A 26704-nucleotide genomic window follows, 5' to 3' on the forward strand; every position below is an offset into this window, starting at 1 on the left:
TACAGGGTCCTCTGGGCTGCTTCTCTGTCTGACTCTTGCCCTACACTTATGACTTCATCAAACCTGCCTTGTCTTTCCTTCATACCTTCTGGTGCACTTGTTTTTAACCATTCTGTCTCTACCAGTGCGCACACGCATGCACACACCCACACCCACGCGCGCGCACACACACACACACACACACCACCACCACCACCACCACCACCACCACCCAACCTCATTTCTCAGGTTTATATTCTTTTTTTTTTTTTAAAAACCCACATTTGTTTATTTATTTATTTTTGCTGTGTTGGGTCTTCGTTTCTGTGCGAGGGCTTTCTCTAGTTGTGGCAAGCAGGGGCCACTCTTCATCGCGGTGCGCGGGCCTCTCACTATCACAGCCTCTCTTGTTGCGGAGCATAGGCTCCAGACGCGCAGGCTCAGTAGTTGTGGCTCACGTGCCTAGTTGCTCCGCGGCATGTGGGATCTTCCCAGACCAGGTCTCGAACCCGTGTCCCCTGCATTGGCAGGTGGATTCTCAACCACTGCGCCACCAGGGAAGTCCATTTCTCAGGTTTAGTGTTAGTATTTCTTAGGTAGAGTTTCAGCTTTAGCATTTGCTTCTCAGGGAGGCCTTCTCTGACCCCCACTAGGCACAGAATCATGTATTGCTCCATCCGAACTCTTCATCACACAGGTAATTGTGGTAACGTCTTTTTCCCTACTGACTAGGGAAGCTGCCAGAGTGCAGGGACTGTCTCAATTGCTGGTTTTTATCTCTAGTGCCTACCACCTAATTAATATTTACTAAGGAAATACTTAGAATAAACGAATACATTAATATACAAGGAATATTTTAGAGTCATCTCTGTATTTTGGTCATTTATAATTTTTAAGTCTTAAATAAGGACAGTCTTTTAATCAATACTTTCTTTCTGTGAGATATAGTCGCCATTTCTAAAGCACACATAATTGACTGCCTAGATCCCCTAGAAGGTCATTTTCTTTTTTTTAACCCTGATTCTATTCCTGCTTGTGAACACTCTGTATATTTGCCTTAAGTTGAACTGTAACTGATGTAACTTTTAAAAGCTTGAGTAGCAGGTCTGCTAACTTATCCCATCTTAAAAACAGTTTTGTTTCCCTTCTGGTTTTTGTTTTGTTTTTCTTTCCCAGTAAGACTCAGTCCTACTCTTTCCCCTAACACAACCGGGGCAGTCCTGTTCCTATTAACATTATACTGTTAGTTGTAGTCATTGTACAGCTTTGCAGGCCCCCTGGACAGTTTTCTGGACTCTCCTGGTAACTTCTTTAACTCTGACCACTCCCTCACCCACAGGTGCAATTAATGTTGCCACGCTCCTGGGCACTTTGGGCACTTTGTGGGTTGTTGGAAGGACTGGCATCTTTAACTCCTCCCCACATCTGCTTGGCTCGTTTTAAGCCCTTGTTTGAGTGGTGCACACTGATGCTCTGTGTATGTCTCTCAGAGAGGTGTTCAAGTCATCAACAAAATCGTAAAGGATTCCAGAGTTTTCCTTTTCAGAATTTTATTCTTTAAACCTTCTGAGAAGCTAGTGCATCAGCATGACACCATCAGAGAGAAATGGTAATCTCTTCGGATTTTTCTCTCTTTCAGTACAGTGAGAGCACGATGTGTCAATCTTTTGTTTGAACCACGCACTTTCCCTTTGCTTTCACACTGACAGTGAAAACTTTCTGATGATTAGAGGAAATGTCTTCTTTGCAGGGAGGCCAAGAATAATTTCTTATTGCTGATTGTACTTAAAAACTCTATGCGGTGATTATTAGTTTCATACTTTTAAACTCTATTTAAGAGTCTTGGGATTTTACTCTTGGGATTTTACACTAAAGACATTTAAATATATTATTTCAGAATATGGTCTTCGATTGGCCAGCCATATATTTGTAAAGGAAATTTCACAAGATAGTTTGGCAGCAAGAGATGGCAATATTCAAGAAGGCGATGTTGTATTGAAGGTATAGTCATATTCTTACATTTTGATGAACTGCAGTAGAAAACAAGTTCTAGTGCGACCACATAGCTCCTGTTCATGCTTGAAGCAATTTTGCCAAAAAGAATTAAAAATCAGTATTTGGGGGACTAGATAGTTTGCCACTGGCTATTATTACATGTCAACACTGACGCTTTTCTTTGGGCATAGAGTCATCCTAGAGAATTAGCAGCGCCAAATGTATATTTTTCACTAATAGGAGTTACTTTTGTAGATAGATTTGTGTGTTGTTCCACATTAAGTGGTTTTGATAACTCCTCCGGATATTATTGATGTGTTTTGTTAGTTTGCCCATGAGTAATAGAAAGTGATGGGGAGGAGGTAGAAGATGCTAATTTGGGCTTTTCTGGCAGAGCATCAGTGTAGTACAGATTTTATTATTTCAGTAAGGAGGAGTACTTTGATAGTTTAGGAAAAGTGTAAAGGGAATATTTTGGTTCTCAGAGCAAGCCCAGGAGTAGTCTAGATATTCCTGTTCATGTCAGACTAAGTTAACGTTTGTATTTTTGTCATTTACCTTCAACCTATAGTTTCTTTTCTGTTGCAGATAAATGGTACCGTGACGGAAAATATGTCATTGACAGATGCAAAGACATTGATAGAGAGGTCTAAAGGCAAGTTAAAGATGGTAGTTCAGAGAGATGAGCGGGCTACCCTGCTGAATGTCCCTGATCTTTCTGACAGTATCCACTCTGCTAATGCCTCTGAGAGAGATGGTGAGTGTGGCTCTGTTTGCAGAGACCCTTTAAGTGACCTGTTTCTTAAAGTGGGAAGATTTGACATTTTAGAATGAAATGATAATTTTCTATAAGCCAGACACCTTCAAAATATAAGAATTCAAAAAAAACTTTTTCTGTTGACAGCTCACCAATATCGAATAGTAGCTGATTAAGTTAATGCTTAAATCAACCATTTTATATGAAATTATATTTAGTAACTTATTTCCATTATTATTGGAGTACCTTATATTTTACTGTAGTCATTTCATGGGAAAATAAACAGCACTTTTTTGTTTAACAGACATTTCAGAAATTCAGTCACTGGCATCAGATCATTCTGGTCGATCACACGACCGGCCTCCCCGTCACAGCCGATCACGATCTCCTGACCAGCGGTCAGAGCCTTCTGACCATTCTAGACAGTCTCCACAGCAGCCCAGCAATGGCAGGTAATCATGCTCTGTTGTTTAAGATAAAACAGATGTGTGTGCTTGATACATGTTTCTGGTTTTGCTTAGAAATAAAATTAGAAGATAGGTTGTCTTTGGATTACATAAATTAGGTTCGTGTTTCTTCATCAATTTAGGTATTTCTTATCTAGAATAACAGAGGTCAAACTGTTTCATAAAAGGCCAAAGAGTAAGTATTCTAGGCATGTGAGCCAAGTCTTGTCACTACTCAGCTCTGTCTTTGTGGCACAAAACTAACTGTAGACAGTATGTAAATAAATGGGCATGGCTGTTTTCCAATAAAACTTTATTTTAAAAAAGTTGGCTCTCAGCGCTGCAATTTGCTGACCCACTGCATTAGAAGATGCTAGCAAGCTCTAGGACAAGTTAACTGTATACAGTAGAAGTCCTTTAGTGGAGAGATTAACCTGGACTTTGTTTTTTGCTTTAAAGTACACTGTCTGGTATTTATGCCAAAGGGTCTGCTATGCTAGTAGTATATGACTTACCTGAGTTTATCGTCTCTGGGGTCACATATACATTTGAGAATATGAGGAAAATTATGACTCTTCTTTCCAGAAAAATGCACATGTACACATACGTGTAGCACTTTACATAAGAATTCTGGACATTCCCCGGGGCTCTGTAGGCCACCTAGGGGTGGACCTAGGGTTTAACAGCAATCCATATGGAGATCTTCTGTAGACACTTGAAATTTCAGGTCCAGAGCTGACCAGTTTAAGATTCAAGGTGGTGATTTGGGACTTACTGCATGAGGGTGTTAGCTGAAGCCATAGAAGTCACTAAAAGTGCCAAGAGAAACAATGTAGATAGAACGCCCAGAAGTGGACCACAGGGAGTGTTCCCTGAGGAAGCTGAGGAGGCAAGGGAGAAGTCCCTCCCTGGGAGAGAGCTGTCCTCAAGATTGTCAGAAATCATACAGATAACAGTTGTTATGCACCCCTGAGTTTAGATATTTGTGAGGCTGATTCTCTCTGAATTTCAGATTTTAGACATATAAATTGTATTAACCCTGATCTTTATAATTAATGTTATAATTTTTTTAAGGAATATTATAGTATGTCACATGCAAAATGGACTTATAGTCGATTATTAGTTTTAACTGCTGCAGGTTAACATATTAATTCTAAAAATCTCCCTGACACAGCACAGACCTTATCTGGAAAAGGACAGCTGCTGCAACATGTACACAGTGACAGAGCTAACATCCCTGATGAGTCGCGGGGAGTGGCTGTAATTGTAACACAGTTCTTTCACCTAGAACTGGCATCAAGCAATTTGGACATGATTTTCCTTTAAAAAGAAAGAAAGAAATGCTCATCAAAATTTTGGCCATTTGTATTTATTGTAATCAAATTCTAAACCTTAGAAAGTTCTTCCTGATACTTACTTTTTTCCATTTAGATTTCCTAAACACTTGACATCTGTAACTTTAAAAGTTGAAGAGGATTTAAAATTTTTTTTAACTACCTTCATATTATATTGGGTTGTTTTACTTCTCTTGGGAACCTCAAGTATTCTTTATGGGTAACACCAGTTATATGAGATCTTTTAAAAATACAGAATCCTGGGCCTGCTTCTCAGTTCATCTGAGGTGGAGGCAGGGAGTACTTTTTTAAAAGTTCCTGATAGCATTCTCTTCTATACATTACCAGATTTGGGAACTTCTGGTTAGAACATGTAGCATATACTAAGGAAAAGATAGTACTTTGAGTACAGAAGACAAAAAGTCTTCAGATTCTTTTCCAAATGTTTGTGCTGAGAATATAATTCCTGAAAATTAAGTGGCCTGTCAAAAGGCAGGATGTAAAGTAGTACCAGTTGCTTAAAGGTTTCATTTTCATTTCCCCCCTAAAGTTAATATTAAAATCCAGATAACTGTGGGAGTCTTAATATAGAGGGTGCCTTGCATTTTGAGAAACAATTTAGATACAGTAAGAGAGTAAAATCCTAGTATTAAAAAACGCATGGGACATTTTCTTTTTGTTATTTGATTTTGTACAGATGTCTTTGTTTTACAAATGTTCTTTAAATGCTCTTTTTTAAAAAGTGAAACAAAAAAGACTCGTGAGAAAAGTTTCAGTTTAGTGTGTAAAACACTAGCCCCACCTTTTTCTCTTCCTAGATTTCTGAGTATTTTCGTATGTTTGTAAGATTGCAGTTATCTGCTGAGAATAGTAACTTTCATTTTGTCAGAAGCAATAGAATATAGTGATTTCTTTGGGCTTTGAAGCAAGTTTTCCTGGGTTTAAGTCCCACCCTGCCATTGGTTACTTCTGCAACCTTGAAACCTCTCTGCACTTCAGTTTTCTCATTTGCTGTAAAAAAAAGGCATCATACATTACAAAGTTGTGAAAGTTAAATTAGTTATTAGAACACCTGGCGCAAATATTGGCTGCTCTCATTAGTATGGTGATTAGTAGTAGTAGTAATAGTATCATCAGTTAGAGTTTCCAAAAGTGCTTTCACATCTGCTCATATTAAACCATTTCTAAGAAGATTTGCTCATTTTGTAGGCAAGTCAGCTTAAGCTGAGTGGTTGTGATAAAGTCCAGGGTTATGTAGTTGACAAGAGATTAGAGTCAGGATTAAAGCTCTTGGCCTTTTGACTTAAGTGTTTGACCTTATGGGTGTAGAGAAAGAAAAAAGTGGAAGGTTACTTAAGGGAGCAGAAATCTATAAAGCATTCCATTGTGTTCCATTGTTGTCATGACCTACTTATGTTCCTCTGTGTGATGTTCTTTTCTTGGAGAACAAATGTTATATGGTCTGAGTTCTGAGAAAAACATATGAGCGTGTTTCTTCATTATAATTGGATGAGCAGTGTACCCTTACTGTTGTCTTGAACATGGGCTGGCAAACTACAGCCTGTGGGCCAAATCCAGACTGCTGCCTGGTTTTGCAAATAAAGTTTTACTGGAACTCATCCTAATTAAGAAGTTGTGGCAGAGACTGCATGGCCCACAGAGCCATTTACAGAAAAAGTCTGCCAGTCCTTCCCTGGTCTAGGATGTTAAAATAGTTTTGTTTTTAAATTGAAAAATAATATATGTATAGAGAATTATTACAGTGATTTTGTTGTAGCTTGATGCTGTTGCTAAGTTTGTTTTGTATATTTTATTCGGTGTTTTTTCACTGCCCACTCTGGGCCGAGACTCCCTCTCTAGGAGGGAGCTGGGCATACTGAGAGTCCTTGGCTGGTGGCACTGCCTCATGGCGATTGTCAGGGGCTGTCAATGAGAAGACCCTTTCACTGATTTCACTGCAGTCCCTGCATGACTAGAGAGCACTGGATTTGCAGAGTGTGTTCTAAGCCTCTGTTTGGTTATATTGTACTCTCCCTAGTATTTACAGTTAATTTAACAGATCCATTTTATGCGTTTTCTCCCTAGAGGAGCAACATATGTTTACGTTTTTGGTTCTGTTCTATAAACTATTTTAATAAAAGTGACTCTCATGCTACTGATTAATTATAAGCAGTCGCATTGTTGAAAAAATTCTATTACAGTAAAAGCTCAGACTAGTTAGGATAAGGTTCAACTGTAGAAAATTTGCATTGTAAAGGTTTGTGTTTTGTAGTTCTTATACTCAGTCATTCCATAAACTGACAAGGTGCATCTGAGAGTAAGCTGTTTAAGGTTTTTAGGGAATTGTATATTTTAACAAACAGGAAAGAGTCTGATTTATATTTAGCATATCTATTTCATAAAAATGATTGCTTCTGAAGTACTTGAAAGCAGTCTAGAGATTAAAACTGTAGAAATTTAAAATACTTGTTTCATTGTTTGTTTCTCTTGAGAGAAATGTCTCCACTGAATTCTGAAGTTAGTGGTGTCAGTATTGATACTGCTTATGGTGTAACAAATACATGATGATTAAATTTGTTCTTATGAATGCGTATTTCTAGCCTAAATCCGAGCATTGAGCCAAGTTAAATAATCAAGTTAAATAATGGGATCAAAAATCCTTTAACTATACAGTCCACCTATATCATCAGGGTTGAATGCAGGTTCATGCCTTTGTGTTCTCAGAGTGCCAGGTGAGTCCTCATACACATGCATGTAGGGCATATGGTGTTTCTGCTTAAATACCTTAGAGAAACCTTGGCTTTTAAATTAAAGATCTAGTTTTTTTATTTACACACCTTATCTGTCACCTTCCATAGTTGTTTTCTTTGAGTTTAGAGAGCTGTAAATATTCTTTTGCCCTAGTATATATCGTTTCTGTTAGATATTGTGTAGTTCTGTCTGGAACATACATAGAACTTTGCCAATAGGCTAAAAGTTATTGTGGAAACATCCATATACATAAGCTGAACATTTCTTTTTATTGTTTCAAAATGTAGAGAAGTATAACCTTTTTCTGACTGGTGAATTTCAGGGTTTTTTCCCCTGATCTTTGGTTTTAGTCCTTTGTCTTAGGTAAAAAAGATTTCATTACCTCCAATTTGAAAGATGCTTGATTCAAAACAAGATTTATATGTGATACTGTTGGTAATTAATTTGGTGCAGGTACTATTACATTTTCTTTTTCAGACATGCTGTGGAGTCCTACATCCTTTTTTCCCCCCTGCTTTCACCTCAAAGATAGTCAGGTAGAGAGATTCAGTTTATTAAATCTCAGTGAATTTAATCAACAATTGATGCCTTCTTTCCTATGGCTCCTGTGCCGTGCACACTTCGTGGTGAGTGATCAGCAGTCAGCACAGTGAGTGTTCCTTCAGTGAAGGTTGAAAGATTTCTTCTTCACCAGTAATTTTGACATTATCCTGCTCATTTTTCCTTTATGAAGTTTTGTTTTGTTTTGTTCTTTTCGGTACGTGGGCGTCTCACTGTTGTGGCCTCTCCCGTTGCGGAGTACAGGCTCCGGACACGCAGGCTTAGCGGCCATGGCTCACGGGCCCAGCCGCTCCGCGGCATGTGGGATCTTCCCGGACCGGGGCACGAACCTGTGTCCCCTGCATCGGCAGGTGGACTCTCAACCACTGCACCACCAGGGAAACCCCTATGAAGTATTTTTTGATAATGCACATGTTGTCAGTGTATGATTATAAATTATGCCCTCAACAATCTAGGCAAGATCCCTTGTACCATAGAGCTTATATCCAAGTGAATAAAACAGATAAATGCGTTTGAAATATGAAACAGTAATTTGCATTAGTGGTAAAGAAAATCAGGGTGATGTGACAGTGCAGGAAGAGGGGGCAGTATTAGAGATATGCTTGGGCAGAAAGAAGGCTTCTCTACGGTCAACTTACCTTGATATGAGTGAGTGAGGAGCCAGCCAAAGGAAGATCATTCCAGAATAAGACAGAGATAGAGATACATTCAGCTTGTTGGAAGAACAGCAAGGTGACTGGTGTGGCTGGACCACAAGGGCAACATAGCCAGGGATTTGGAGTTCTTAAACGGTTTTTTTTTTCCTGTTTTGGAAAATTGGTTAGGGAGAATGTGAAACTTCAAAGTTTATCACTTGAATTGTTACTAAATCTTTTTAAAATAAGATTCTTTGTCTAACCTTTGAAAGTGAGTGGAATATTAAAGACCCATCCTGAACTTCTGTTATTTAGATAAGAGCCAACTGTTACTTTCAGTCCTTGGGAATTTTCGGTTACGGGATTAAAACTCCAAACTGAGGTTTTGTTTTCATATGCTTTGTAAGGGGAAGGGCTGAGGGAGGACCATAGCTGATACATTTCTCTAGTTACTATAGACCAAGGTCTAGTAGTATTGTGCTCAGTGATTGGTGATGGATTTTAACCCCTAAGAGGAGTTCATGGACCTAATGACAGCAAGGCAAGCTTAAATATTATACTTTATAGTCACTATTTTTAAAGTAAAAGTGTACATTTTATTTACTCCATCAGCTGAGAACTATTTTCTTGTACAAGTACAATATAAAACATAAAATATTATAAAAACAGACTTCCACTCACGTGTAAAAGTAGTAAGTATATGAAAAATCTTATTTCTAGTTTAAATAATGTAGGACAATTCTTTATTGCCTTTGAGAGAATGTTAATAAAAAATGAAGAGTATGGTAACACTGGTCTCTTGTTATAAAGTCAGCCAAACATACTGCACAATCAAGGCTTGTTTTACTCTAAATGTTAATCTAAGTACGTAATAGTCATACCACCAGTGAAGCCCTGATGATGCTGTTGTCCCTTAAGTGAAAGAAGGGTCCTTCTTAGTCTTTGCCCAGTTGTTCCTTACTAAAAATTGATCATTTTTTCAATTATACTTGTTGAACAACAGATCTGTTTTCTAATTCAGATGGACTAGGTTAGTCATTATCATCATAAACGAACATGCAAGATGAGAATCTCTGTACAAGCTGATAGGCTTCATGTAAATATTTAGCTAGGTTATTGCCAGAAAGCCATTTGTCAAAGTGAGCAATACAGACACTCATATTTTTTCAAAAATGTACACCACACATATATATATTTTTGAAAATTAGATTACAATGTATAAAGAACAAATTTAAATTGTGAGAACTTCGCTTGCAAATGTAGCCAAGTAGATATAAGGTAATTATTCCCCCTGCTTTCTCAGCATACTCCCTGGGCAGCTCTTCACTTCTCTGCCCAAGTACCAGCCCAGAATCTCCACATCTCTCTGCCTTTTTCATCCTTATAATCGTCTGTGTGCCATGCTGTAATTTTTGAATTGCTGTTGAGGAGGAACTGCAGTATGTAAATATCTGTTTCCATATGAAATTTAGAAGATTAGCAATGGCTGCAGTATTCTGAGAAGGCAGACTTGAGTGTGCCTTAGTTTTTCTTTCTCATGTGTATTAGGAGCCCTCCATGCCGAACTGTCCCTGCCAGTGGAGAAGAACTTTGGAGTCTGGTTAAGTTACTTTCTAAGTTTCTATCTTTATTGATAATTGGGGCTGAGATAGTCCGGTGGCCTTTAAAGGGTACCTGGTTGCTGTGTCCATCCTAAGCTGTGTAGATCTTGCCTACCTTTATGCCATAAATGAGTTTCTGAAAAGAAATTATAAATTGGCTTATGTAGGATGAGTCATTTATTATGTAAGAGGAAATTAGCTTTATAAAAGGATTTTTTTACTACAGTGAACATTCAGCCTCAGTTTATTTCCTGTATTAAGATTAGTTTTAAATAAGATGTAACCAGTCAGTTGGGGAGGTGTTTGAGAACTAGAAATCAGAAATAAAACTCCTTGAAGAATTGGCAGTCTGGCATATTTCATCAGGGTCCAAAAGACAGAAAGCACAGTTTCTTGTGAACAGAGCGAATTTAATACAAAGAGATTAAATATAACGAGATTGGAGTGACAAGGGATTCGCCAGTAATAAATAAAGAGAACTCTGAAAAATATAAGAATCAGATGTAAGGAGCAGGTCCTTCCCCTGGTGCTGAGATGGATTTGCCAAAGGAAGAAGCTTCCCCACCTGTCCTCACACACCTGAGGCTCACTGCATGGCAGAGAATTCACTGTGGTGTCACTGGATGAACTTGCAGGAAATCTGCCCTCCACGGGGCTTGGGAAAGCCAATCTTGAGGAGGTGTCTTGTCAGACCGCGCACCGTAAAACCAACCTAGGAAGTGTCTGGGGAAAGCTGCTGGCCACTGAGTGCTTCTGGCCCCTGTGTCCTGCAGGGGCTGCTGAGGGGACGGAGGAGAGCCCCTTCCTCCTGCAGTGTCTCTCCAGGTCCCTCTTCTCACCTCGCTGCCTGCCCTTTGCCTGCACTAAATGGTCCCAAACAGCTGTGACTTTACACCTGAAGTTTTGCACTTAATCTGTTACTCTTTGCTGATCTGGTTGAATGTGTGTTAATCTGCTACTGTACTTACAGAGTTGACTGGATACAACTTAAGGCTCTGTTTACAATGAGCCCATTTATGTGACTGTAAAAACTCTCTTTCAGAGACTTTGTCTTAACTACTGTTCGCAGAGCTTTTAACCAGCCCAAAGTCTCTAGATGAATGGATCATTACCGTTAGATTAATATGTAGAAGTGAAAAATCTGAAAAACAAAACCTATCTGCTTACCCTCCAGGGGAAAAACAAAAACACCCTTCAGAGGGTCTCAAGGTCCCCTAGAATGCCTGGAGTTTCTTTCTAGGCTACTAGGAGCCAGAGTGTGGTAGATAAACATGAGTCCAACTCAGGACAAAGATGGTTTTTATATAAAGTTGGCTTGACTCATAATAGCAAAAGTTGTTTTTTTACTAAAGCTTAAATATTACATGGGCGCCATTAGGGTAGAACTATGTAAGGAACGTTTGGGGAAAATGTATTTTCCTTTTTTATGGCTTCACTTTCAGTAACTGCCCCTGATTGTAGGCTGATTCTGTGTGTCTAAATTCTATTCTTTGTCTTATAATAGACTTAATGGTCATACATGCTCATAGTAGAACATTTTAAATGTTTGGAAAAGTTGATTATTTTGTTCTATACTGTTACTCTAGATCTTCGTTGCCCAACACCATTGCCACTAGCCACATGTGGCTGTGGAGCCTTTGAAATGTGGTCAGTTTAAATAGAGACGTAAGTGTGAACCTACACGCTGGAGTTTGATGACTGAGTACACAAAAAAGAATGTGTAAAATACCTCATTAATCATTTATATTGATTACTTAAATAATATTGTGGGTATACTGAGTTAAATAAAATGTATTAATTGATTTCACCTCATTTATTTAATATGGATTCTAGAAAATTTTAAATTACATAAATGACTTGCTTCACAATTCCATTAACAGCACGGCTCCAAATCTACATGTATTGAATAATGCTTCCATCTTTTGGTAGATAATGGAAATACACTAAAAATGAACAATGATTTTTCCAAATATTAATTGTATGAAAAATTTAATAGAATGATGTGCATTCCACCCATCTGCAATGTTAAGTCATAATAATTATATTAAAGAAAGGTGGTAAAAAAAAAAAAAAAAGAAAGGTGGTATAGAGTATGAAAATTAGCCAACTCTACTAGCGGGAGTTCCGTGTGATGTATGGAGCAAGAGCCCTATTGCACGACAGTCTTGGTTATCACTGGGGAGGACGTTCAGATTAAAATATTATCATTGATTCTTAGTTATCATTAATGTCACTTGGTCACATTCTAAGTTTAGAATTTTTAAGTTACAAGAAACGAAATCAATTGGAAACGTTTGTTTTTTGATCTTTTTTAAGCAAATAGTCTTTAAAGTCTGTTGCAGAGCAACAAAATCTGTAGAACTACTAAAATTATGTAGTTCTTTAATCTCATTCTCTTCAAAATGTTCATACTTTACATCATTTGCATTTTTCAGTGCAAAGAATGCAAGGAGAATTTATTATTTTGTATTTCCCTTTATATTCTGAGGTGCCTAGAGCAGTTTGGGGATAGAGTTTAACTGTATTTATTTATACTTAGACTAGTTGTATGTAAGATTTTATTACATAAGCAGTGGCTAAAAATTTTAACCTTTTATGATTTAGAAAGTTCATTCTGGTTTGAGCTAGAAGATATCTTGGCTTTACTTTCTGAAAGACTGTTTTACTTACATGTAGCTCATTTAATACATATAATTTAAAACTGGAATACACCCCCACTGAGTAGTTAAATGAACATGAAAATAGAAACTCTGAAAAGTGCTTATGTTTTATTTTTTCAAGAGGATAACGGGAAGAAATTTTTTCCTGGTACGAGACTGCTAATAATATGCATTAATAGAATCAAATTCATTGTTTAAAATTAGACTTAATTCCATTTTCAAGTAATGAACATTATTTTAAAATATTTAAAAACATTTCAGACTTTACTTCATAAGTACTATGTAAATATTTTCTTATGAAAACTGAAATAGTGGAGATAAATCTCAGATTTCCCTGGGCTGCTATTTTGTCTGCTCCCCACTCCGAGAACATCTGTCGCCTCTGTCCGTCTGGGTCTTTCTGCATGTGGCGTCGACATGTGTTTGTGTAGCTGTGGAGAGTTTTCTTTAATACCTTAGTGATGTCACACCACGTATATTCTGCAGTTTGTTCTTCACATTTTATTTTGGGGCTATTTTCATGTCTCCAGATATAACTCTATTTCATTGTAACTTTAATATTTTAATTTTTAATCTTCAATTATGAAAGCATTGTATGCTCGTTAGAACAGGTGAAATAGGCCAAATCTGCCAACTCCACCTCATCCCAGATCTCCTTCTTGAATTAAGCTTTCCTCCGTACTCGTGCAAACATTTTAGCATCATAGAGCTTCTGTGGGTTTTAAAAATAATTTGAAAAGATCGGGCTCTGCACATATTCCTCAGATAGTAGTTTGTTTCACTTAACACAGGTGAGCATCCTTCCAGCTTATTCTTTTGATGAGAAATTTTCCATATTATGGGAAGTCTGTTTCTAGGTTTTTTTCATTTTTTTTTTTTTTTAGATGTTTGGGGTAGGAGTTTATTAATTAATTAATTAATTTTTGCTGTGTTGGGTCTTCGTTTCTGTGCGAGGGCTTTCTCTAGTTGTGGCGAGCGGGGGCCACTCTTCAACGCGGTGCGCGGGCCTCTCACTATCGCGGCCTCACTTGTTGTGGAGCACAGGCTCCAGACGCGCAGGCTCAGTAGTTGTGGCTCATGGGCCTAGTTGCTCCGCGGCATGTGGGATCCTCCCAGACCAGGGCTCAAACCCGTGTCCCCTGCATTAGCAGGCAGATTCTCAACCACTGTGCCACCAGGGAAGCCCAAGGTCTTTTTCATTTTTGTCCATGAGTTCACATATTGGCTCTTTTTATTCTAAAATAATTTAAAAGTGTGTTTGCATATGTTCTAAATATCAAATTCTTATTATATATTGTTAGATCAATATATAGTCTTAAAATTGAACTCCTGTTACATTTGTTTGGTCAAATTGCTAATGTTCAGTTGTTTGAACTTAAAAAAAATTCATTTGGTTCAACCTAAGACATATTTTTTCAAATTATTTTCACACCTTTTTAAACTTTTTATGTATTCACTTCATTTTGTGCATTGAATCTTGAGTCCTCTATTTTTGATAAGATTTTAAAAATATATTTTATGTTTAAGACTTTATCTGAAATTTATACTTATGTCATTGATATGCATAGAGATCTAATTTTTCTAAATTTGTGGACAGTTGTTCTAAACACTGTTTATTAAACAGTGTGTTCTCTTCCAGCAGTTTTGGGCTGCTGCTTCCGTAATAAACTTTGGTACTGTGGATATATTTCTCCATTTTCTGTTTTGTTACATGGATCTATTTATCTGTTTCTGTGGCAGTAGCACTCTAGTTTTAATTACTAAGTTTTTACCATATTTTGTTATCTTTTAGAGCAAGTCCCTTGTCACCCTTTTTTGACATTGTCTTGGCATGCTCATAAGTTTTTATTTTACTGATGTATAGTCTCCGGAGCAGAGAGGAAGAGAGAATTTCTAAACCCGGGGCTGTCTCAACTCCTGTGAAGCATGCAGATGGTCACACACCTAAAACGGTGGAAGAAGTTATAGTTGAAAGAAGTGAGAAACAAACACCCAGTCTTCCAGGTAAGCCTAGCCTAGAGTGCAGGAAACATTTGCATTCAGACTAAATTGTTTCACAATTTACAGAAAATATAAAGATGCAATTATTATTACTACTGCTACCTACTACCCATGTGTGAATTTTTCTGTACTTCCAGCATTTTCTTTGTAAGTGGGAGGTTGCCATATATCAGTAAACGTTCGTGAATGTTTTTCAAATTTTCCAGATAGAAGTTATTTGTGGTTCACAGCTGTTCACAGTGAGTGAGGTTGTTTTCCAGTACTGCTCATTAAGGGAAACATTAGATTGGCTTTAGACACTGTTTAAAGTTCTCTTGTCTATTGAAAGTGTTTTCAGAAACACTTTATGAAGTATACCTTGCTGACCTGTACACAAGACCACACATAAGAATCTGCAAGGTTCTGAGATCCAGTTGCTTGACAGGCCTGGAGGTCCTGGTTCTACTGTCTCTCAGGTCCTTCTCTCAAAACCTGTTTCTGCTCTGATTATTTAGTGGCAGGAATGTGGAAATTTAAAAATAAATTGTATCACAGTGAAGAAAGAAGGCTACTTTGACAGTCTTAACAGAGAAATGTAGGGATTCTCTCTTCTTATATTCTTCTTCCTCTGTTATTCTTCCCTAAAAAGTATATTTTTCAGACTGTAACAGCTGGAGCTATAGAAAGCATAGGTGACCATGTAACGTGCATACATGCTATAAAGATCCCAGAATTTATAACTGTAAAATGTACCCTGATATATGCATATGTAGTATATATTTTCCTGATCAGGTTCTCTGAACTTACATTTTTGCTGTATTTTGCAGACTTTTTATTGTTTGGTTATTTCAGTGGTTGCTTGCTTTGTTATTCCATTTTGTAAAGTGATTCCTGCATAATTTAAATTTTCTTTTCTTTTAGAACCAAAGCCTGTGTATGCTCAGGTTGGACAGCCAGACGTGGATTTACCTGTCAGTCCATCTGATGGGATCCTGCCTAATGCAACTCATGAAGATGGGATTCTTCGGTAATGTGGTTTTAAACTTGTGTTGTCTTCTCTGCCCGTTACTAAGGATTATTTAAATTGAGAATTCAATTGCGAACCATATTATATATGCTTTTAAAGACAGTGTATACTATTAAATGCTATGGTTAGTGTTTGTTTTGGTTTTTTAAATTATTTATGTGATAGAATCAGTTAGAGATTAGAGAACAACAAAGAAACATTTAACATGTTTACTTCTTTCTCACCACTGTTTTTTTCTCTGCCTAGTTTTTAGATTGGGAATTACAAAACTAGAAAATTGTTTTCTATTTAAACATCAGAATTTTCACAGGCATTCTAAAGCCCTAGCATTTTTAAAAAAAATCAGTGTTCCTCCATCTCAGCGCTGTTGACATTTGGGGCCAGATAATTGTTTATTGTGGTGGACTGTCCTTTACATTGTGGATGCTTAGTAGCATCCCTGGCCACTGGCTGCTAGTAGCACACTCATACACACCCCAGTTGTGACAACTAAAAATATCTCTAGGCTCTGACAGATGTTCCCTGCAGGCAAAATCACTTCCGGTTGAGAAACCTGTTCTAGATTAGTTAGCAACTCAAAAGTAAGTTTTTGATATTCACAACTTTTATTATTTTATACATTGAGATTGAGATGTAGATTTTATATCCAGATTTCAAACTATCATGATCATCAGATTAGTTTTTGTTGCCTCTCTGGTAAAAGAGACATGACATGAATAATGGAAAATGACCAGATTTCCTAAGGTAGATTAGATGTAGACCTCTGCTCTCATCTGTTTTCTCTGCTAAAGAAAATTGGGTTATTACCATAAGACCTAGCTTGGTAGAGAGAAATGGCTCCTGAAATAGGTGAAAGTATCACAAGTTTAAAATTATACATTTTGGGGACTTCCCTGATGGAGCAGTGGTTAAGAATCCACCTGCCGGGCTTCCCTGGTGGCGCAGTGGTTGAGAGTCCGCCTGCCGATGCAGGGGACACGGGTTCGTGCCCCGGTCCAGGAGGATCCCACATGCCGCGGAGCGGCTAGGCCCGTGAGCCATGGCCGCTGAGCCTGCGCGTCCGGAGCCTGTTGCTCCGCAACGGGAGAGGCCACAACAGTGAGAGTCCCACGTACCGCAAAAACAAAACAAAACAAAACAAAAACAAAAAGAATCTGCCTGCCAATGCAGGGGACACGGGTTTGAGCCCTGGTCCAGGAAGATCCCACATGCACGGGAGGAACTAAGCCCGTGCGCCACAACTACTGAGCCCGTGTGCCTAGAGCCCATGCTCCGCAACAAGAGAAGCCACTGCAATGAGAGGCCTGCCCACCACAACTAGAGAAAAAGCCCGTGGGCAGTAGCATACACCCAGTGCAGCCAAAAGAAAAAAGAGAGAATGGCCTGAGAGCTTTCCTAACTCTGTAAGTTTTACGAAAACTTTAATAACTAGATTCCAGAGACCTGTTTCCCTGAGGGAGCACTGAAGGACAGATACCAAAGAGAACTGAGAATGTGGGCAGGATTTGTAGCTTAGCCAGGAAAGGTTTAGTTATTCATTCAGATTCAGTGACTGGATTTGAGGCAGAAGGATTTTTGCTATTGCATGTGGTTGACATAACACAGGGCAGAGTATAAAATATTAGGCATGTAGGGCACATGACCCTAAGATGGGGCCTACAGCTGTCCTTGAACAGTGGTTTTATCAATAAAAAGCCAGGTTTTACTAAAGGATGCAGACTACAATCAGCTATTTTACTTTTTGAGGTGCACTAGATGGGTCAGTGTTAGGAGAGGACTTGAGGGACCTGGGGCCTTAAGGACTTTAAGGAAATGTTTAAAAGAGCTGCCTGTACAGTTGGTTTGGGAGAGGAGTCTGTCAGAAGGCTCTTGATGCAGTTGGAAAAGTAGGATCCATCACAGCTGAGGGACTCACACCCTCCATGGTAAAGCCAGTAAATGGATTTGGGGCACTAAGGGTACCACCAGCCCTGGCAGTAAGTGACCTCATCTGACCTACAGACTCTTAGGTTTCCATCTAGCTAATGTTAGTTCTACATGAAGAAACAAGGTCAAATGTGACTACCTTGTAAGTTCTGAAAGCTAAGGTGGTCTTTAGTTGGTTTTAAACAATGAGGCATCTCTCTTCCCTTAACTCATTCATTTGTTTGATTTGTGTTTTTTTCGTTACTACTAGTTTCTAATTATTTGCTCATTGTTACTTAGTAAATTAAGAGGAAAAGGACTTTTTCCCACACATCGTGTCAGAATAGGTAGAATTGTGTGTCTTCTTGGCTTGGAATGTGGGATGGTTATAGAAACCTAGAAGGGAAATTTGTAATTATGTATGTAATTTGTAATTAATTACCCAAAAGGGTAATGCTTAGTTACGATGTGTTTCTGTCTAGCCATTCTTTGGTGTTTTAGGAGTGTCACAGAGCTTTGACACTACACTGATAGTAGAGGAATGTGCCTGCATTAATTCCTTTCCATTCTCTCTAGCAAGAAGGGGGCAGAGCTTAAATATGGGGCTAATCCAAAAAGGCTGAATGATGATAAGCTTTTTGTTTAAAATTCAAAGGGGCTGCAGAGTAAGTGATCTGTGTGAACTACTGAAGGAGTCCCCTAACTGCAAAGTTTCAAAACCACTGTCTGTTAGGTATAGAGATTACAGTGCTTAGAGCCTGATTTTGACTCTGTGGCATTAGGGAAATTTGTCAGTTTATGCTCAGTTTCTACCTTTGTACGATAGTGCTTCTTAGTCATTCAGTAGAGATGATATGGTATGAATTGGGGTGGGAGAAATGGAAGATTTTTTAGCCATTGTTAATGTACCACATAAATCCAAGACTCAGAGTTGGGAAAGCATTGTTATGAAGTAATTTTATAATTATTATGTAAAACAGTACTTACATATTGAATTTGGATATTTCAAAACTTATTTTGTTAATCAAAAATTAAAAGAAAGTGCTATTAAATCTGGTTTGGTATTCTAATGATAAATTTTATTCAGTAAATTAGAGGTGTAGGGCAAATTTTAGAGATGATGGTCCTTTGTTTTATTCTAAATAATGGTTTTTATTGTAGTAGTTTGCTATAACTCTTCAAGCTTCTCTTAACTGTTTCAAATGAAATATTTGTCTTAACAGGCCCAGCATGAAATTAGTAAAATTCAGGAAAGGAGATAGTGTGGGTTTGCGGCTGGCTGGTGGAAATGATGTTGGAATATTTGTAGCTGGCGTTCTTGAAGATAGCCCTGCTGCCAAAGAAGGCTTGGAAGAGGGTGATCAGATTCTCAGGGTATGTCAGTGGTCAACTTATGTGGTTTCAAAGTACTTAGATCTTTAGAAAAAGGCATCAGACACAGGAGACTCACTATCGCAGTTAGCTTGTAATCTATTGTAGCGTCTAGAACCAATTTAGCATGCAGATTGAGAATCCATCAGGTCTTCTCATTCCTGCCTTTGCTCTTATTCACTGCTGTGTTGTTACTACACAGTGTGGTGCTTTGGTCTCGTGTTAATCACTCATGTTCATAGAACCTAAAAAAAGTAAGTCTTAGAGCCCCATAATATCCACCAGTTATTTTAAATTCAATTAAACATTCAGGCTGGCTAGACTCTGCCGTGGGCCACAACTTGCCACTAGGGCAGCGGCAGGTGTTCCTCTCCAGTGGGAGTAGTCTTTGCAGCAGCCCACAGAGCCCTGTAGGACCTTCTTCACCACAGGTGATGGCTCAGGTGTGCAGACATGGGGTTTCCATCAGGCACATGTGTAAGCTGCCCGGGCTCTGAAGCTTCATACCCCACAAGAGGGAAGAGTCCAGGAAAGCCTAGTTTAGGTGCAGGGTACCAGTCGGGTCTTTTTCTTTTGTTTTTTGTTTGTGTATGTTTTTGTTTCTTTTCCATAAGCAATGCCGCCTAGTAACATAGTACCATCTTTATTTCTCTCTTCTCTTTTTAAAATATCCAAACTTTCTGCCAGATGCACTATGTGCTGTTTTAATTGGAAGATCATATCTCTCAAGTGGGAGTTCCTACATCTGCTCTACTTCTCTTGCCAGAGGAGATTGCCTCAGATTATCGTTGCCACCTCTGTTCTGGTCTCTTCCTGCGTTCAGGCTGCCTCCTGCCCATGTCCTGCATTCGTTCTCCTCCTGCCCCAGAATATGGCTGCTTTGCTCACGTTTTCCTCTTTCCCTATCCTCTGGTTCTTCATCAGCCTTCCATTGTCTGTCTTTTCTCCTTTGGCTGTTGAACTTGTTGAAGGTTTGGTTGAGTCCCTTCCCTGCTTGCTTTTCAGTCCTTGTGTCATAAAATTGTGTAGTCTGCCTTCCACCTTAACCACGACTGAATGTGAATTTTCATGAGGCATTGCCGACCTAATGTCATCTTCAGCCCTCATTTTCCTGTATTTCTTACTAGTGTTTTGACCTTCTTAACAAGTCCTTTTTGAAGTGCTTTCTTCCTTGGATTCCATAACACTGCTTTTCTGGTACTCCTCTAATCATTTCAGTTCTTTTCCTACCTTCTTTAATCATTCTTCCGAAAACTTGGGATGTGTCAGCAGCCCCCTGCTTCTATCTTGCTATCGTATCTCTATCTTGGGTTTGGTCGCTTTTGGCAGCAGCCCGCGGTCAGAAGCTGCCCTCTGAGCCCTCTGCAAGCCCCCTCAGACTGTGCTGGCTGCCTATGGCCACTCCCGTCCTCCTCCTCCCCCTTCAGACTTACATGTCAGAAAGTCAGGGCATTGTCTCCTGACTCACTGGTTTCCACCTGACTTTGTGTTATGATTCCTCCAGATGATGTCTACATTTTCTCAAATACAACATGGATAATTAAACAGACCTGTTATTCTCTTACCTACCCCATATCCTGTTTGAAGTAATCATACATCATTCAAAAAATATTTCTTAATAGTTTTTTTGTTGTTTCGTATCATAAAGGTAGTACATGTAGAAAAAAAAATTTTTTTAATGTGGAAAATTTCCAGAAGATGAGTAGAAGAAAATCTACCTGTAATCCTGCACATAGTCACTGGGGACATTTTGATAAGTTACATTTTGGTCCTTAGGAGCGTCTAATATTAAACATTGATTTGGCAGACACTGAGCTTACATCATACAGATGCTCTTACAGAGATGGCACAATGCACACACTCTTTTTAATCTTGTTTCCTTTTGATTTCTTTTTCAGAGCCTAGTAAAAAGTAGGGCTCTATTATACATTCATAGAACTTATAATTTAAAATTTTAAATCCCGAGATTTTGCAATAATAATAAACAGTTGGAATTAGAAGTTGTCTTTTTTGGTCTGAATTGGTTGGATTTTGCAGTGTATCATCTCTAATGTCGGGATGCATTGTGACTACTCTTTAAATGACTTTACACCTTCACTCACTTTATTTACTTGGTTTCTGCTTGTTTTAAATTAGGGTATATTCTTTTCTCCAAAGTAAAATGAAAATTTTTACTTTTGAAGATGTGATATTTTCAAATTAGATAAACTCTGGATATATTTGTTTCCTGCATAGATAAATGTTTTTATAATCTTAAAATATGACCAGTAGTAATTTGTGAAATGTATTTTAACAGGTAAACAATGTAGACTTCACAAATATCATAAGAGAAGAAGCTGTCCTTTTTCTACTCGACCTCCCAAAAGGAGAAGAAGTGACCATATTGGCTCAGAAGAAGAAGGATGGTGAGATACTGTCAGAATATTGAGAAAATAAACCTGGAGAAGTTTGAGGACTTAAATAGGAATTTTAATTTTAATGTTTTTAATAAATCAAAGTTAAGTGATAAATGAATTTGTTAATCTCACAGATTTTGTTTATTTTGTCATTTAGGGGCACACAGTCTTACACTGTGCTTGTTAACACAGCACAGTGATAGGACCAGCCAACCTTTCTGGCGTTCTATTGAAGTAGAGTGCCATCTGCACGGAAAAATCCTATAGTATTCCACACAAAAGTGCATATGGGTAGCTTCTGAATTTTGTATTCATGTTTTCTAAGCAATATACTCTGATGTTTGTTAGCATTAATGCAAGGGAATGCCTGATTTTCTCTGTGATTAAGCAGATACATTTTCATTTAGAACAGGGTTTCTCAAGCTTGTCACTGTTGATGTTTTGAACCAAATAATTCTTTGTTGTAAGGGCTGTCCCGTGTGTTTTAGGCTGTTTAAAAGCATCCTTCCCTCTGCTCACTAAGTGTCCATAGCACACACACCTCCTTTCAACACACAGTTGCAACTATCAAAAATATCTCCGTGTATGCCAGCTCTTCCCTGGGGGGAACAGAATTGCCCTCATTTGAGAACCACTCATTTAGAAAATGGGACATAGATAAGGTTTGCAGGGGCTGCAGCGAAATTAAGTTAGATGATTTAAATAGAAAGCATGTGTGGCTTTGGACAAGTTGCTTGATCTGTATCTGCAGTAGTTTCCTCATTTGTGAAATGGAAGTGCTAAGAGTTCCCATTTTGTGAGATAATGATGATGTCCACAAGACAGAATACTTAGTAAGGAGCCACCGTTTGTTGGAAACTGTTGTTTTTGTTATTGTTGATATTATCAATAGAATCTTCACATAATATATTCTCTTCAGATTAATATCTTTTCCCACTAGTTATTGATAATTTTTTGTTTTGATTCCCTTTAGTTTATCGTCGCATCGTGGAATCAGATGTAGGAGATTCTTTCTATATTAGAACTCATTTTGAATATGAAAAGGAATCTCCCTATGGACTTAGTTTTAACAAAGGAGAGGTGTTCCGTGTTGTGGATACTTTGTACAATGGAAAACTGGGCTCTTGGCTTGCTATTCGAATTGGCAAAAATCATAAGGAGGTAGAACGAGGCATCATCCCTAATAAGAACAGGTATGAATGTTTGGATACTTCTTACAGAACAAATTAAGGAAATGATGACAATATTTCAGTCCCAGTGGGATATTTTGGTAACGTAAAGAATTAATTTTCACTGCATTTACCATATCTAAAACTGACTTAGTTGTATAAACGCCTTTATTTTAGTTTAACCATTAAGATTTAAACTGCATGTGAAGTTCTATCCAGTGTTTTGACATTTTGTTTCACTATAAGTCTTTCTCCATTTTGTTTTTAAAATACCCTTATTTTTGTCTTTTCTTGTCCAGAGCTGAGCAGTTAGCCAGTGTACAGTACACACTTCCAAAGACGGCAGGAGGAGACCGCGCCGACTTCTGGAGATTCCGAGGTCTGCGTAGCTCCAAGAGAAATCTGCGCAAGAGCAGAGAAGATTTGTCAGCCCAGCCGGTTCAGACAAAGTTCCCAGCATATGAGAGAGTTGTTCTTCGAGAAGGTAGTCTGTTTTCTACAGACGAACCTAATACCTTTTAATGTCAGTTTGCCTAAGAAAGAAGAAGTATAAACTGTGCTATTTTTCATTTGAATCTCCCCAGCTGGATTTCTGAGGCCTGTAACCATCTTTGGACCAATAGCTGATGTTGCCAGAGAAAAGCTGGCCAGAGAAGAACCAGATATTTATCAGATTGCAAGTAAGTAGTCTCCATACGGACTTCAGATGAGATTGAGCGTGTTTCTTTACTAATTACTTCTCTAAAGGCTGGGTCTGATCCGTTCACTTAATAGAAATAACACTTTTTGTAAGTGAACATTTGCAATTGACCCCATGAGGGAAACCTGAGTGACTGTGTCTGTGCTCTGCCAGTTCCCTTTCATAAGAAAAAGAATCACCATTTATGAGAATCTCTTAGCACACAGTCTTGTTTAATCCTGACAGTATCCCATGGGGCGGGTGTCAGAATGTCCAGCTGAAGCTGGGCAAGTTGAGCTGTAGGGTGGTTGTGACGGAGACTACCGCCCCGCCTATTTAGTTTGGGTGTCATGATGACACCCAGCTAATGAGTCACACACTTGGCTCTGAACCCAGCTCTTTCTGGCTCCAGCCCAGTGCTTTCAGTCATTAAGCAAACAAATACTCAGATATGTCAGAAGAGTAATAAAAGCATGATTCATGCTATTGCTTATTGCAGACATATATAGTAGGTTAGTATTAAATATAAATATCGAGGAAGTAGTGCTTTAAATGCCTTACAGATTTTGCTTGCAGATTCTTTCATTGTTTCATTATTTTAGCTATTATGGTAGTTTAAATACTCAGACTTAGTTATGATCACTTAGGCTTGCTTTAAGTTATTTGTATAGTCCGTTTCAAATTTATATTTTACTAATACAAAGGGTGCAGAAATCTGTCCATATTTTGTTTGCTTTGTCTGTCCATATTATGCTTTGCATTTGTTCCGCAAAGGATTTAAATACTCAAGAATACAGCTTTTTCCATATATATGCTGAATTTCTTAGACAGAATTACCAGAGATAGGAAGGAATGACCCAAGACACGAGCACTCCTGGCTGCTGCTGTGTAGCTTTGGCTGCTTCCAGAGGGTTGTGCAGCTGTTGTTCCTGCTGGCACTATAAACTCCCAAGTGCTGATTTAATATTATATATATTGCTTTTCATTTGGTTGCTGGTGAAGTTGAATGAGGATATTTTCTGAAACTCAGAAGATTTGCAGACAAATGATAGTAAAATTTGAGCAATTTAGAAAATGTTCATTTCTGATTCATCACTCAGTTTGTTAGTCTTTTCAGAAGAGATCTTTTTTTGGTCATTGCTTATAGATGACATTTTGCCTGAAGAAGTTGATACGTATAGATACCACCTGTAACCAAACTTAGGGCTTTTAAATTTAGGAAAAGCAAGTGTGAAGACTTAGAAAGCTCTGTCTTAAGGACTAATGGGTTGATTAATTGGGTTTACTCTACAACCAGACTCTTACGAAAGGGATTCAGATCGCTTAGTTATGTATCCTATTTGAATCTAACGAGAGTTTTTTGAGTTTAGAGACTAGTAGCATTTTCTCCACCCAGAACCTCCCAGTTGATCTCCCTCCGTCGTTCTCCTGTGTCCACCAGATTGGAGATTGGCCCTGCTGTCTCGCGATGGCCTTGTTCTCCCAGATCGTCCCCTTGTCCCCTCAGCCTGACCTCTGAACTTCCATGTCTCTGTCTTTGTCTGATCTGAACAACCAGAGCTCTAACTTCTGAGCTTTCCTGTGACCAGAGTCTCAGACATCGCTGTGCCTTTTCGGTGAAAGCCTTCATGTCATTGGACCTCTGAGACGCGTGGTTAGAAATCAGCCCAAGCTGCCTTGGCGTGTTCTGCGCCAGGAGGGAGGCACAGGTTGCCAGTGTGAAAGCACAGGCTGTGTCATAGTCACAAGTTACAGCCTTCTCTGCTCCCAAGTCCCCTTCTGCTGTTGTGAAAAGAGGTCCCTAACCCAGGACTCCCCAGCCAGTCTGCTGTAGTTGTTGCTGCTGAGTGTGGGCCTGCCCGGGTATTGAGCAGCCGTCTGCGGCCGGGCGGGCCCCGCTGAGGGGAGGCCTCCTCAGGGTATCTGTGTGCCATACAGACAGAACCATTGCTACTCACATGCCACAATGTGAAAAAGGTTTGCAGACAGTGCCATGCCAGGCCACACTGGAGCAAAAGAAAAAGGGAAATCCCTATATACATGTTTCTATATATATATTATATATATATTTTTTAATGGCTATTTTTTCCAGAACATGAAAATAGTTGGAAAAATTTTGAAGACATGTGTATTAAAACTGACATTATTTTAAATTTAAATATTTTATTTAGACCAAACACATAATTTATAATTTTACCTTCCTGGTTTTAATGGAAGCAAATTTATCAATATTATTTTGTAAATCTACATTTTTTTTAAGCTTATTTTCAATTGAGAGAATTGCCATATTTGGCTGTTTCTCTTGACCAAGTGACAGTCCTAAATAATTTTTGCTCACGTTCCACTTACTGATTCTTTTCTTTTAAATAATTAATTAATTAGGCCGCATTGGGTTTTAGTTGCATCACGCGAGCTTTTCGTTGTGGCATGCCGGCTTCTCTCTAGTTGGGGCATGCAGGCTCTAGAGCACGCAGGCTTAGTTGCCCCGTGGCATGTGGGATCTTAGTTCCCCAACCAGGGATTGAACCCACGCCCCCTACATTGCAGGGCGGATTCTTAACCGCTGGACCATCAGGGAAGTCCCTCCACTTACTGATTCTATTTAAAATGTTCATTTTGAAGTATTTATTTTGCTTTTGTGAACATATTGCATCCAAATGTTATTGGACTTCTGAGGTTTGGGGGCACCCCCTTGAATTTTGCAGCCGGGTGAGTGGCCCACTTGCCTTTAAAAAAAAAAAAAAACTACTTACCTACCTACCTACTTATTCATTTAGCTGTGCTGGGTCTTAGTTGTGGCATGCAGAATCTTCATTGTGACATGTAGGATCTTTAGTTGGGGCATGTGGGCTCCTAGTTGCGTCATGCATGTGGGATCTAGTTCCCTGACCAGGGATTGAACCTGGGCCCCCTGCATCAAGAGCACAGAGTCTTAGCCACTGGACCACCAGGGAAGTTCTCCCCCTTGCCGTCTGATCCCAGCAGTGTTGGAAGCATTGATGTAACCCGGCGTTCTCAGCCAGGGTGGGTCTGCCCCAGAGACGACATTTGGCCACAGTTCTGTTTGTCGCCGTGGGAGCAAAAGGGAGGTGGGGGGCTGCTACTGACATCCAGTGGGTGGAGGCCAGAAATGCTGCTCAATAGGCCGTGGTGCACGGGAAGCCCCCACAACTACACGTCATGGAGCCCAGCGTGTCATTATGCCCAGCAGTTGAGAAACTGACCTAACCAGTGGAAATTTGGTGTTTTGTTTTTGTCCTGACTGCACGACTAGAAAGTGAACCTCGAGATGCTGGAACTGACCAACGGAGCTCTGGCATTATTCGCCTTCATACAATAAAGCAAATAATAGATCAAGTAAGTTATTAGAAATTGACCCGTTTCATTGTAAGCTGTGAATTTTGTGTTTCTCAGTGGGATGGGTTTGGTTAAACTGAAAGTAGAAGGTAGTTTTTCTA

At 38.9% G+C, this 26704-nt stretch overlaps 1 protein-coding gene and 1 non-coding gene across 13 annotated transcripts in view; one reads left to right on the forward strand and one right to left on the reverse strand.

Moving 5' to 3' along the window:
• The window catches only part of TJP1 (tight junction protein 1), a 255304-nt gene that overhangs the window by 204537 nt on the left and 24063 nt on the right, over nucleotides 1-26704 (forward strand). For 6 of the 12 annotated variants that reach the window (XM_089906654.1, XM_089906653.1, XM_089906656.1 and 3 more), the window contains 11 exons: nucleotides 1877-1980; nucleotides 2563-2731; nucleotides 3036-3183; nucleotides 14584-14723; nucleotides 15621-15726; nucleotides 18855-19005; nucleotides 21299-21407; nucleotides 22372-22591; nucleotides 22867-23051; nucleotides 23152-23247; nucleotides 26479-26603. In XM_089906654.1, the coding sequence (XP_089762780.1) occupies nucleotides 1877-1980; nucleotides 2563-2731; nucleotides 3036-3183; nucleotides 14584-14723; nucleotides 15621-15726; nucleotides 18855-19005; nucleotides 21299-21407; nucleotides 22372-22591; nucleotides 22867-23051; nucleotides 23152-23247; nucleotides 26479-26603 (1553 nt within the window). The remainder of the gene's footprint in view (nucleotides 1-1876; nucleotides 1981-2562; nucleotides 2732-3035; nucleotides 3184-14583; nucleotides 14724-15620; nucleotides 15727-18854; nucleotides 19006-21298; nucleotides 21408-22371; nucleotides 22592-22866; nucleotides 23052-23151; nucleotides 23248-26478; nucleotides 26604-26704) is intronic. The other 6 variants (XM_022554511.3, XM_022554512.3, XM_089906657.1 and 3 more) reach the window with 3 other exon arrangements.
• On the reverse strand, nucleotides 26128-26200 carry TRNAK-CUU (transfer RNA lysine (anticodon CUU)). Its single transcript has one exon. It is a non-coding gene; the product is annotated as a tRNA-Lys (tRNA).

Source organism: Delphinapterus leucas, chromosome 2 (genome assembly GCF_059928025.1).
Source record: "Delphinapterus leucas isolate spDelLeu-1000000601 "Yukka" chromosome 2, BTC_Dleu_Yukka2, whole genome shotgun sequence".
In the NCBI taxonomy this organism is placed as follows: domain Eukaryota; kingdom Metazoa; phylum Chordata; class Mammalia; order Artiodactyla; family Monodontidae; genus Delphinapterus; species Delphinapterus leucas.